General features: G+C 42.4%; 1 protein-coding gene across 1 annotated transcript; it reads left to right on the top strand.

Moving 5' to 3' along the window:
- The first annotated feature begins 2,475 nt into the window (after positions 1-2,475).
- LOC311105177 (arylsulfatase I-like) lies at positions 2,476-5,787 on the top strand. Its single transcript, XM_084147232.1, has 2 exons — positions 2,476-2,944; positions 4,018-5,787. The coding sequence occupies exons 1-2, from the start codon at positions 2,631-2,633 to the stop codon at positions 5,414-5,416; spliced, it is 1,713 nt and encodes a 570-aa protein (XP_084003358.1). The 5' UTR covers positions 2,476-2,630; the 3' UTR covers positions 5,417-5,787.
- Positions 5,788-14,453: the final 8,666 nt, after the last annotated feature.

Here is a 14,453-nt window from a genome sequence, read left to right as displayed (position 1 = left end):
AGGACTGGTGAAGTGACCACAGAACAGAAATCCAGTCTCCATGATTTCCTGCCGGGTGGGTGTCTGTGATTTGTAAGTGGCTCTTTTAGATGCCTGCTAGGAGATGTTATCAGGTCGGCCTATGTCCTCTGGATCAGTGAGCCTGCTCTTTCTCCCCCAGCTCTGGAGCCGTCGTAACACAGCAGAAATAATGAAAGAGGGTCTGTGAGCGGAGCTGAGTGGAGTGGGGAACACTGTCAGTGATTGTGTCAGTAGGGGGGTTAGTGCCCCAGCCCAGTCACAGCTCCCCCAGAACCCCCCGGGCCCATACCATGTTTTCCTTACATTTGGGATTCTTAGGAACCTTGTAGACTGGGTCTATAAAACTATTAGTCCTAATATGTAAGTTAAAATTGTAATTACATCTGAATTATAACATAATTACATTTTATCATAAGTAGCTTATGTATTAGGCCTACAGTGGGGGAAAAAAGTATTTAGTCAGCCACCAATTGTGCAAGTTCTCCCACTTAAAAAGATGAGAGAGGCCTGTAATTTTCATCATAGGTACACGTCAACTATGACGGACAAATTGAGAAAAGAAAATCCAGAAAATCACATTGTAGGATTTTTTATGAATTTATTTGCAAATTATGGTGGAAAATAAGTATTTGGTCACCTACAAACAAGCAAGATTTCTGGCTCTCACAGACCTGTAACTTCTTCTTTAAGAGGCTCCTATGTCCTCCACTCGTTACCTGTATTAATGGCACCTGTTTGAACTTGTTATCAGTATAAAAGACACCTGTCCACAACCTCAAACAGTCACACTCCAAACTCCACTATGGCCAAGACCATAGAGCTGTCAAAGGACACCAGAAACAAAATTGTAGACCTGCACCAGGCTGGGAAGACTGAATCTGCAATAGGTAAGCAGCTTGGTTTGAAGAAATCAACTGTGGGAGCAATTATTAGGAAATGGAAGACATACAAGACCACTGATAATCTCCCTCGATCTGGGGCTCCACACAAGATCTCACCCCGTGGGGTCAAAATGATCACAAGAACGGTGAGCAAAAATCCCAGAACCACACGGGGGGACCTAGTGAATGACCTGCAGAGAGCTGGGACCAAAGTAACAAAGGCTACCATCAGTAACACACTACGCTGCCAGGGACTCAAATCCTGCAGTGCCAGACGTGTCCCCCTGCTTAAGCCAGAAAATGTCCAGGCCCGTCTAAAGTTTGCTAGAGTGCATTTGGATGATCCAGAAGAGGATTGGGAGAATGTCATATGGTCAGATGAAACCAAAATAGAACTTTTTGGTAAAAACTCAACTCGTCGTGTTTGGAGGACAAAGAATGCTGAGTTGCATCCAAAGAACACCATACCTACTGTGAAGCATGGGGGTGGAAACATCATGCTTTGGGGCTGTTTTTCTGCAAAGGGACCAGGACGACTGATCCGTGTAAAGGAAAGAATGAATGGGGCCATGTATCGTGAGATTTTGAGTGAAAACCTCCTTCCATCAGCAAGGGCATTGAAGATGAAACGTGGCTGGGTCTTTCAGCATGACAATGATCCCAAACACACCGCCCGGGCAATGAAGGAGTGGCTTCGTAAGAAGCATTTCAAGGTCCTGGAGTGGCCTAGCCAGTCTCCAGATCTCAACCCCATAGAAAATCTTTGGAGGGAGTTGAAAGTCTGTGTTGCCCAGCGACAGCCCCAAAACATCACTGCTCTAGAGGAGATCTGCATGGAGGAATGGGCCAAAATACCAGCAACAGTGTGTGAAAACCTTGTGAAGACTTACAAAAAACGTTTGACCTGTGTCATTGCCAACAAAGGGTATATAACAAAGTATTGAGAAACTTTTGTTATTGACCAAATACTTATTTTCCACCATAATTTGCAAATAAATTCATTAAAAATCCTACAATGTGATTTTCTGGATTTTCTTTTCTAATTTTGTCTGTCATAGTTGACGTGTACCTATGATGAAAATTACAGGCCTCTCTCATCTTTTTAAGTGGGAGAACTTGCACAATTGGTGGCTGACTAAATACTTTTTTCCCCCACTGTACATGATTTCACACTTGCAATTGATTGATCAAAAGTAAATAGTTGAAGTACAGGCTACGATTCGTTTACTTTGATGGAAATGTCTCCCTGTGGAGTGTTCCTATGGCTTGGATGACTGTGACCTGGTAGGATCCAGATTTCCAGAGTCATTTTACAGTATTATTTCAATCACACTGTGCAGGACGCATGCGAGAGCCACGAGGCAGGAGGTGTGTGTGTGTGTGTGTGAGAGAGAAGGGGGAGGGGTCTAGAGGGGTTCCTACAGCTTCTCATTTCAATGAACCAGGGCGGGGTTAAGACCATCATTGTGGGAAACGTTTTTTAAAGGAGTTTCAACATTTTAATATCATTACGAGAGGTTCGTGGGCATCATCATCATAGCAAGAGGAGAGGTAGAAACTTCTCGGTAGCCGGTAGGTGCAGGCTATGATCATAGGTTATCCCTCTAGGAAAAGTAGCCTACACTATCGTTTCAACATGCTTTTCTCATGTATGATAACATTATACAATGAATTAGGTATATATTTTCAGGTATAGATAGCCTAACCGTTTAACGGCGCGCAGTTACCATGGCAATGTCAGCTCTAACCGGATTCTCCGTTGTCAGTTTGTTCAGTCTCGGCTACCTGTCGTGGGACTGGATGAGCCCGAACCAGGTAGAGAACAAATCCATTACGAACTTTCGACACCGTTCGCCGGTACCGCATCCCCCACACATAATCTTCATCATGACGGACGACCAGGGATTCAACGATATCGGTTACCACGGCTCGGACATCCAGACACCAACGCTTGATAAGCTAGCAGCAGACGGAGTGAAGCTGGAGAACTACTACATCCAGCCCATATGCACTCCGTCCCGCAGTCAGCTGATCACCGGCAGGTTAGCACATCTCTTATGAAAAGGCCGGTGGCATAACACACCTTAAGTTAATTTCCCCCTTATCTTTTCCCTTAAAGTTTCCTTAACTTTAAATCAGTTGCACAACACATTTTAAGTTACATTTCCCCCTTAAATTAAGAGAAAAAGTTAAGGGTGCCCGGCATGGGGTCCCTTAACTGCATCATTCAGTATGGATATCAATGTAAACAGCATTTGTGGAGGTGAATGTTGCTTTCATCTGCCCTGGTTACAAAAGGAAAACATCAAACAGCTAGCTAGCTACTGTACTTAGCTAAGCAATGGCAGGTGCACAATCCATGGCTAACTTTACAACACTACTGTAGCTGGCTAGTTAGCTATAGATACTCTGTAAGCTATCTTGACTTACTAGAAAGTAATATAAACAAGTTGAGAAACAATAACTATAAAAACGTGGGTTATTATCTTCTGAAGCAATATGGTTATCCTGTCTTGATTGTATAAATTCTATTTTGCTATCTTACAAAATTAAAGCTATCTCTTTGAGACATTTAATCAGTGAATCAGGCCGTCTCCATGGTAAACAGATACTCTTTCTGCCATACATGCCTTCAAACTACTGTAAAACCCATTTTTTATGCCCTTACCTAAGGAAATATTTGAGGGGCTCTATGCAACGCGCTTAAACAATTACCTTAGGTAAGGGGAAAATTATTCCTTAAGGGAAAAACGTAAGATGTTTTATGGAACCGGGCCCAGACCTTATGTAGAGAGGTGTTGTATTATACAAATTAATGATTTATTCATAAATATGTTTTTGTGTGTGGCTTTTTTTGTAGGCATTGTTTTGTCTGTGGGGTCTATTCCCTATAGATGAATGTGGATCAACCAATCCTGAGTAATCAATAGTAGTGGATGAATTGGTGGAAACATAAAAATTCAGTATTGGTTGAGCCATATCTCTCTGTTTTTCTACTTAGATTTTTTATCATTCATAGTTGATTTATTGATTAGGCTACTTTTATTGTTCATCAATTACCTGACTGACCAGGCATTTTACTTTACAGTTTATGCCTTTGTGACCTTCTGCCCAGGTACCAGATCCACACTGGCCTGCAGCACTCCATCATCCGCCCCCGTCAGCCCAACTGTCTTCCCTTCGATCAGGTCACCCTTCCCCAGAGACTACAGGAGGCTGGCTACTCCACCCATATGGTGGGCAAGTGGCACCTGGGCTTCTACAAGAAGGAATGCCTGCCCACCCGCAGAGGCTTCGACTCCTACTTTGGCTCTCTGACGGGCAGCGTGGACTACTACACCTACAAGTCATGTGACGGCCCAGGTACGTGTGGGTTCGACCTCCACGAGGGGGAGACGGTGGCGTGGGGTCAGGGGGGGAAGTACTCCACCCATCTGTATACTCAGAGGGTGAGGAAGATCCTGGCAGCCCATGATCCCCAGGCCCAGCCTCTGTTTATATACCTCTCCTTCCAGGCGGTGCACACACCACTCCAGTCCCCGCCGGAGTACATCTACCCATACCGAGGCCTCGGCAACGTGGCCAGAAGGAAGTATGCAGCCATGGTGTCGGCTGTAGACGAGGCGGTGAGGAATGTGACCTACGCCCTCCGCAAGTACGGCTACTACCAGAACAGCGTCATCATCTTCTCCACTGACAACGGAGGCCAGCCCTTCTCTGGGGGCAGCAACTGGCCTCTCAGGGGGCGTAAGGGCACCTACTGGGAGGGGGGCGTGAGGGGGTTGGGCTTCGTCCACAGCCCCCTGCTGAGGCGCAAGAGGAGGGTGAGTAAGGCCCTGGTGCACATCACTGACTGGTACCCCACACTGGTGGGGCTGGCTGGGGGGAACGCCTCACTGACGGAAAAGCTTGATGGGTATGACGTGTGGGGGGCCATCAGTGAGGGGAAGGAGTCCCCACGGCTGGAGATCCTCCATAACATAGACCCCCTCTATAACCCGGCCCGGAGCGGCTCCCTGCAGAACGGCTATGGCATCTGGAACACGGCCATCCAGGCCTCCATCCGGGCCGGGGACTGGAAGCTCCTGACTGGAGATCCCGGATACGGAGACTGGACCCCACCCCAGATGCTCCCTGGTTTCCCCGGCAGCTGGTGGAATCTGGAACGCCACCTAGAACCTCAGAAGTCTGTGTGGCTCTTTAACATCAGCGGAGACCCCTACGAACGCTACGACCTGGCAGAGCAGCGACCGGACGTGGTCAAAGAGCTGCTGGCACGGTTGGTGTTCTACAACCAGACGTCGGTCCCTGTGCGGTACCCCTCGGAGGACCCCCGGGCCGACCCGGACCTGAACGGGGGTGCGTGGGGACCCTGGGCGGGGGACGAGGAGGACGAGCACTGGGTCGGGGTCTACCACAAAAAGAGCAAGGACAGAAAGAAGAAGTACAAGCTGTCCGAAACCAAATCCTTCTTCAGAAGACTTAACACTAGGATCATGGCCAACCGGATATAGGAGCTGCTTCAGTCTTAAAGCTCCCTATAGCGACAATGTGGAACCAGACTGTTAAATCAATGACTTTGTTTACACTCCACAACCTGTGTGTTTCTGTATGTCTTCTTGTGTAAACAGTGGCTATCTGATTTGTGATCAGAATGAGGTCAACTATGGAATCACATGTTGTACACTGGGCAGAGCTAAGAGTTTGAGTTGAGTTCAACTACACACACCTCACACAACACCTGTGACAGTAGGTCTTGCTGTATGTATATTTCTGCTGATAAAATGAGGACTCAGTACCCTATAGACCTATGGATGATTTATCCATTGTCCATTATACTGTAGGATAGTTGTTGATATATAAATGGGGTATGTCAGATATTGCATACTTTTCTTTTAGTGTTGGAGAATCTCTTGAGAATTACCTAATTAAATATGAATAAATGTGAAAAACATTACACAAATGACCTTTCTGAGGTAGATCCAGGAGTTCAGACCAATGGGCCTTCATCTCATTACACTGAGCTTTGTGGACCAGACACATCAATGTGATTACTGAGGGAACATTGCCCTCTGATGGAAGTTAAGAGAAGCTACATTTTTATACCACCATAAAGTTAACCTCTTCTCTCACTTCCCTTTCAAGTCATTCCAGTAGATCAGAAGTGAACCCACTCCAATCTATAGAGAGTGGTGGCTGCTGAGGGGAGGACGGCTTATAATAATGGCTGAAATTGAGTCAATGGAATGGTATCAAACACGTGATTTCCATGTGGTTGAGACCATTCCAGCCATTATTATGAGCCATCTTCCCTACAGCAGCCTCCACTGATGTGTATGGTGGTACAGAACATGTATAAGCTGGTAAAAAGACCTGACTTTGCCTAGTTCTTTGCCTACTTGAACAAAATGTTATTGTTGGCCACACAAACTCTCTGTGGTCAAACACTTCCTCTTTCAGTCCGAGGTGCCAAAGAAAGAAACATATCACAGTGGTTTTGCCACCATTGCTCATTGCCACTGTATGATTTTCAACAGCACACAAATGATATAAAGAGATTTTTGGCATGTCTTTCATTGAGAGCCCACTGACAAGATGGTGATTATCATTACTCTCTCTCTCTCTCTGTGTCTCTCTGTCATCAGCCACAGACAGTGACCACCTGTAATGCTACTCAGAACTCATCCCAGCGTTCCGTGGTTCTAAGTGGAACTCTGGATCTCCAGCTGATGACCAATGCTAGTGGATGTGAACTGCTGTTTAAAAAGAACCTCTGAACCACAGGTGCCCTGTGTGAAAAATGATATGAGAAACAGTGACATACACTCTGAAATACATAAAATGTTGAATCCCATATTGGTCTTTCACGGTCAGGCCAACCCAAACTGTACTGTGGAAGTAGGCTAATAGTAGGCCTACCATTGAAACAGATAAACCTAAAAAATTCACAGGTTTCAGATTTCTCAATTTTTTTTCATGTTTTCACTCTCAAAGTCACACTTTTTAAACAGAAAAACAAAAAATAAGTATGTTCTAAGCCCATAACAATGCTTAAACCACATCAGGAGATCACTTTTGAGGTCTGGGAAATATTTAAGAAATGTTGATTTTTGAGTGTCGTTAACCTTCAATTTAAGTGTGCAGGCATCTAGCACTGTTTGGTTAGCAGTGTTTCTGTAGCACGTGATGGGGTTTGCAAAAGAAATGGCTACTGGTTTGATGCAAATAATCATGATACCATTCTGACAGGTAGGCATAAACTGGAGTTAACATTTAATAGAGAAGATTTTTGTGAAAGCCTTTCCATCTCCCAGAAGATGTCTAGGCCTATCATTACCATCGCTATATTTTTTTCTATTCCTTGTTTGAAACCTGGACATTTTACTTCATATGAGGCATGTCTTACTTTGAAAGTAGCCTATCGCCAAAATCCCACCATAGAAACGTGGAGGCAATTATTTTGATAAAGACTTATTCATATGCTTTCTCCTGTTCTATTGATTTTCTTTCAACGTCTAGCAGCCGAAGGCATTATCCTCACATCTCCATCTCAAACAAAAATCAAAGTTAAAGATCACAACTAAATCAAATCAAACTTTATTTAAAGTGCATTTAAAGTTTGATTTGATTTAGTCCTATTCTTTAATTTAGATTTAAGTTCAACTAAGTCAGTGGCACAGATAGAACTATCCAAGCAAAATATACATCTCCTTCAAATGTTGATATTTGTTTACGTTGGCAACCAAACACAATTAAATATCACTTTTGCAATAGAGTAAATAGTTATGTTTATTTGGACAATTAGAGATCACTGAATTGCTCTATATTTTGTTCAATGTATAAACAAGTTTATTAGTCAACATATATTTTCATATTTGTGCATTTAATATAACGTTTATACATATATATTTCAATATAACATTTATAAATATATATTTTAATATTATACATTTATTTTTCAGAGTGAGAGTATCAGAACACTCTGGAGGGCGGCATTTCTCTCAAGCAGACATTCACAGCTATACTACAACAACATTTCTGACTCATTCTGCTACTCACCAGACATTTACTAGAAAATAGGATGTCTCTGTTTCACAATCATACCATTACAGAGAAAATAAAGAAATGGTCAATAGTGAGGGCATTTAGGAACTTACTACTCACAGTGAGACACTTTCTGCAGAAGTGAGATTAGTTAAAATATTTAAAAAACATTATCAGATTGAAACAAACCTTCATGAATTTACCGAGTGGCTCCGAGTTTGAGAATTAGTTTATTACAGAGAATGAAATAATGTTAGTTAGGGAGCCAATAAACCTACTGAAGCTGTTCATGTTTGAGCAGATCGTTGCCCCAGATCAGAGTTTGTTCTCGTAGCAGTAACAATACAGATATGCCGCCTGAAACACCTCAGCTAGAGGGTCGGCGTAGCGGTGACACAAACTGGTGTGAGTTCGGATGCTGCCAGATAATGGCTAGAGTGTGTGTGTTGTAGAGAGATGGTGGCGATACAGCACAAAATCCCAGCGGATGGTGGCTGTATTACATCCAGTCAGAGGTTCCTGTCAGTCTGTCTGGATGGCGATGTATTTATTGGACGTGTCAATAAAAAATAAATACAAATTCTACATTGGAAATAAGATGTAAAAAAAAAGTTAAAACTAATAATTGATAATGATTTAAAAAATATTATTGGAACTGTCGCTAATCCTTATTAAGGACAACCAGGTGTGGGGAGTTCCTTACTAATTAGTGACCTTAATTAATCAATCAAGTACAATGGAGGAGAGAAAACCTCCATGGAATGAGTTTAACACCTGTGGCCTAATGAGTAACACATCCATGGCCACATTTTGAGGTTACTCTAACTATAATGTCCTCTTATGTAATCATAGAAAGCGTGCATGTTCAAGATAGCATGCAAAGGTCGCAGGTCTGTGGAGATCTTCACAATTGCTATAATAAAGAATATCAAACAGCATTGATCACTTGCACTATGCATAGTGTACATACTTTTAATGTAATCTCAACTGCAATCCAGGTCATTTGGTTGTACTATAAGATGAGGCACTGTGAAAACACATTAAATTGTTTGTTACAGGTTTTAGTTTTCAATTTATGTACAGTGGGGAAAAAAAAGTATTTAGTCAGCCACCAATTGTGCAAGTTCTCCCACTTAAAAAGATGAGAGAGGCCTGTAATTTTCATCATAGGTACACGTCAACTATGACAGACAAAATGAGAATTTTTTTTCCAGAAAATTACATTGTAGGATTTTTAATGAATTTATTTGCTAATTATGGTGGAAAATAAGTATTTGGTCAATAACAAAAGTTTATCAATACTTTCTTATATACCCTTTGTTGGCAATGACACAGGTCAAACGTTTTCTGTAAGTCTTCACAAGGTTTTCACACACTGTTGCTGGTATTTTGGCCCATTCCTCCATGCAGATCTCCTCTAGAGCAGTGATGTTTTGGGGCTGTCGCTGGGCAACACTGACTTTCAACTCCCTCCAAAGATGTTCTATGGGGTTGAGATCTGGAGACTGGCTAGGCCACTCCAGGACCTTGAAATGCTTCTTACGAAGCCACTCCTTCGTTGCCTGGGCGGTGTGTTTGGGATCATTGTCATGCTGAAAGACCCAGCCACGTTTCATCTTCAATGCCCTTGCTGATGGAAGGAGGTTTTCACTCAAAATCTCACGATACATGGCCCCATTCATTCTTTCCTTTACACGGATCAGTCGTACTGGTCCCTTTGCAGAAAAACAGCCCCAAAGCATGATGTTTCCACCCCCATGCTTCACAGTAGGTATGGTGTTCTTTGGATGCAACTCAGCATTCTTTGTCCTCCAAACACGACGAGTTGAGTTTTTACCAAAAAGTTATGACCATCTGACCATATGACATTCTCCCAATCCTCTTCTGGATCATCCAAATGCACTCTAGCAAACTTCAGATGGGCCTGGACATGTACTGGCTTAAGCAGGGGGACATGTCTGGCACTGCAGGATTTGAGTCCCTGGCGGCGTAGTGTGTTACTGATGGTAGGCTTTGTTACTTTGGTCCCAGCTCTCTGCAGGTCATTCACTAGGTCCCCCCGTGTGGTTCTGGGATTTTTGCTCAAACAGGTGCCATTAATACTGGTAACGAGGGGAGGACAGAGGAGCCTCTTAAATAAGAAGTTACAGGTCTGTGAGAGCCAGAAATCTTGCTTGTTTGTAGGTGACCAAATACTTATTTTCCACCATAATTTGCAAATAAATTCATTAAAAATCCTACAATGTGATTTTCTTGATTTTTCTTTCTCAATTTGTCTGTCATAGTTGACGTGTACCTATGATGAAAATTACAGGCCTCTCTCATCTTTTTAAATGGGAGAACTTGCACAATTGGTGGCTGACTAAATACTTTTTTCCCCCACTGTATAGCTCGTTAGCACATAGGGTGCACAGATTGGTGTCACCTCGTTAGTCAATATGTGTTGCAACTGTGCTGGTTACCATCTCGCTAGTGGGAAGGTGTTTCACCTGTGTTGGCCCAGGTGCTATTTAAGAGTGGCTCCAGTTGTCTTGGTAGATGTGGCGGGTTAATGTCTTTAGTTGGCTTGCCCTAGTTTGAGGTCTAGACAAACAGTTCTTTATCTGAACTTCCCTGTTTTTGTTTTGCTTCTTGTTTTTAAGTTTGGTGTGGGTTTTTCTTTTGTTTGCCTCTTCTTGGGCAAAGTTAGTGGGTGCTCATAGTGGGTGTCTTTTAGGTTCCAGTTGTTGTTGCTAGTCAACATTCAGTGGACACCCCCATGAGTATTGTTCAGAACCCCTCCTAAAACCCCACCTGTTTTGTTTTAGTTATCAGTGACTCGTTGTTGTTCCCTTTTCTGCTTGAGCAACATTATTTCGTTTTCTAGCTGGGGAATGTAACATGTTGTATAAATAAACAAAATATCTGCCATTGTATTCCTATTTCAACTTTGATGTGCTTTTTAAATGGTTAAAGGGCAGTGATGTTTTTCCATTGGAATTTGGTTGTTCTTTTAGATGGTTGAAAGCATAGTGATTACACATCGGGAATTCAACAAATTTATGTCTGTCTTTTTGAGTGAGTGAATATAGGTTCTAATCTCATTATCTCAAACAAATATTACCCAATTGTCCAAGGTTAAATTACGTGGTGTTCCCAGATTCTGTAGATTTACATTTTAGTCATTTAGCAGACGCTCTTATCCAGAGCGACTTACAGTTATTGAGTGCATACATTTTTCATACTGACCCCCCATGGGAATCGAACCCACAGCATCGTAAGCAAGGCCGTATATCCGACCTTGGAGCATCGTAAGCAAGGCCGTATATCCGACCTTGGAGCATCGTAAGCAAGGCCGTATTACCGAACGGGGTACGCAGGGCACGTGGGTTGGGGCCTCCCTGGAGGTCGAGAGACCCCCAGATAGCATATGATAGCAAAATGTGTAGAATTGCAGAAAATTGGCTTTAAAACTGCAACATTTTCTCTCATCTCATGGCAAAATGTGAACAAAAGCATGAGATGAGCTATAAAATAGCTAAAAAGAATCACTGCCCCCATGGCAAAATTTGTTGAAATGCAGGAAGTTAGCTGATTTCCCCCGGGGCTGCAAATGCGGTAGTCCGTCTCTGATCGTAAGCCTATAGGCAACTGATTGAAGGATTGCAGAAGTAAGGTGTCTGGCTCGAGACACTAGGATCTGACTGTGTCATAAAGTAACTGATTTCACCCATTTCACATTTTCAGATGCAGAACTAAATGGACATCAGCCTTCAGAATGATCAAACTTGTGGTAACCTATAACTGAGATGAGATAGAGGTTGTGGACTCATTAGTAGGCCTAGCAGAGAGTGGCTATTGATAAGAAACTGCAATGGAGAGAAAATGCCCTTTTCAAGAAACCCAAACTTGTTTACATTTCCTTTGTTCCTTTATTGCATAGAATACAATGCGGTACTGCTACTCTGCATGTTTGTTCTACCAAAGTGTTGTTGCAAGTGGGCTCACTTATGCAATTATGTTCTGGAGAGAGGATGTGAATCCCATCATTCACAATGCTTGAACCTGTAACCCTGGCAATAAGATGTATCCACTCTGCAGCAAGCATAGAGTTTATACATCTAGCAGGTTCCTTACAATATAGAAAAGTAGAGCTACAGTGGCTTGCGAAAGTATTCACCCCCCTTTGCATTTTTCCTATTTTGTTGCCTTACAACCTGGAATTAAAATGAATTTTGGGGGGGGTTGTATCATTTGATTTACACAGCATGCCTACCACTTTGAAGATGCAAAATATATTTGTTTTTGTGAAACAAACAAGGAATAAGATAAAAAAAAACTGAAAACTTGAGCATGCATAACTATTTACCCCCCCCCATTTGCTGCAATTACAGCTGAAAGTCTCTTGGGGTATGTCTCTATAAGCTTGGCACATCTAGCCACTGGAATTTTTACCCATTCTTCAAGGCAAAACTGCTCCAGCTCCTTCAAGTTGGATGGGTTCCGCTGCTGTACAGCAATCTTTAAGTCATACCACAGATTCTCAATTGGCTTGAGGTCTGGACTTTGACTAGGCCATTCCAAGACATTTAAATGTTTCCCCTTAAACCACTCAAGTGTTGCTTTAGCAGTATGCTTAGGGTCATTGTCCTGCTGGAAGGTGAACCTCCATCCCAGTCTCAAATCTCTGGAAGACTGAAACAGGTTTCCCTCAAGAATTTCCCTGTATTTAGCGCCATCCATCATTCCTTCAATTCTTACCAGTTTCCCAGTCCCTGCCGATGAAAAACATCCCCGCAGTGAAGCATGGTGGTGGCAGCATAATGCTGTGGGGATGTTTTTCATCCCCACAGCATTATGCTGCCACCACCATGCTTCACTGTGGTGTTGGGTGGTGTTCTCGGGTGATGAGAGGTGTTGGGTTTGCGCCAGACATAGCGTTTTCCTTGATGGCCAAAAAGCTCAATTTTAGTCTCATCTGACCAGAGTACCTTCTTCCATATGTTTGGGGAGTCTCCCACATGCGTTTTGGCGAACACCAAAGGGGTTAGCTTATTTTTTTCTTTAAGCAATGGCTTTTTTTCTGGCCACTCTTCCGTAAAGCCCAGCTCTGTGGAGTGTATGGCTTAAAGTGGTCCTATGGACAGATACTCCAATCTCCGCTGTGGAGAATTGCAGCTCCTTCAGGGTTATCTTTGGTCGCTATGTTGCCTCTCTGATTAATGCCCTCCTTGCCTGGTCCGTGAGTTTTGGTGGGCGGCCCTCTCTTGGCATTTTTGTTGTGGTGCCATATTCTTTCCATTTTTTAATAATGGATTTAATGGTGCTCCGTGGGATGTTCAAAGTTTCTGATATGTTTTTGGAACACAACCCTGATCTGTTCTTTTCCACAACTTTGTCCCTGACCTGGTTGGAGAGCTCCGTGGTCTTCATGGTGCCGCTTGCTTGGAGGTGCTCCTTGCTTAGTGGTGTTGCAGAGTCTGGGGCCTTTCAGAACAGGTGTATATATACTGAGATCATGTGACAGATCATGTGACACTTAGATTGCACACACGTGGACTTTATTTAACTAATTATGTGATTTCTGAAGGTAATTGGTTGCCCCAGATCTTATTTAGGGGCTTCATAGCAAAGGAGGTGAATACATATGCACGCACCACTTTTCCGTTATTTATTTTTTACAATTCTTTGAAACAAGTTATATTTTTCATTTCACTTCACCAATTATGACTATTTTGTGTTTGTCCATTACATGAAATCCAAATAAAAATCCATTTAAATTACAGGTTGTAATGCAACAAAATAGGAAAAACGCCAAGGGGGATGAATACTTTTGCAAGGCACTGTAGGTAGTATGCTAGTTGAGGCATCAGATTGAACAAAACCTTTTCTCAGGACAACAGATGAATGACTGCATTTTAACTTGCCAATAAAGATGAGTGTAACTTGTTTTTATATAAAGGTGTTTTTCAACTTAACAACTATGTAATTATTGCTTTGAACTTTAAATGTGTATGCAGCCCCATACTACATTTGGTGTGATAATCATAGTCTTGCACAGCTGCCACTTTGTCACACAAAACTAAAGGATACAGTGCACTTCAGAAACATGTTTTAAAAGAGTTCTGGATCAATAGGATATGAAATGCTGCTGTACATTTTTGTAATTTTTTTTTGCGTCTGCTAAATGACTAAAATGTAAATGTAATGATTTAGAAAGGCTCTTTATCATTGTAACATTTCAATTATAGTAAAAGTGTAAGAATATGTGTACTGATGTGTGATAGCTTTTTGTATTGTAGGGGAGACCGGGGAACAAAGTAACAGTTTTAGGCTTTTTCTTAGTATGAAAATAATATTTGAGTTGAATTCATAATATTTTTATACGAACAACATACATACTTGATCTACCATTACCCACTGTAATGAAGATTCTAGGACATACCAGTTGTTTACAATTCAACCGACAGTGGTGGAAGTTAAATGTCGCCGTGTTTCTCACGGGGTTAATTGTTACATCTTAAATGG

The sequence above is a fragment of the Coregonus lavaretus genome (genome assembly GCF_964263955.1).
Source record: "Coregonus lavaretus genome assembly, chromosome: 29".
Taxonomy (NCBI): Eukaryota; Metazoa; Chordata; class Actinopteri; order Salmoniformes; family Salmonidae; genus Coregonus; species Coregonus lavaretus.
Note: the sequence above shows the minus strand (reverse complement) of the source record. Positions and strands in the feature narration are given on the sequence as shown.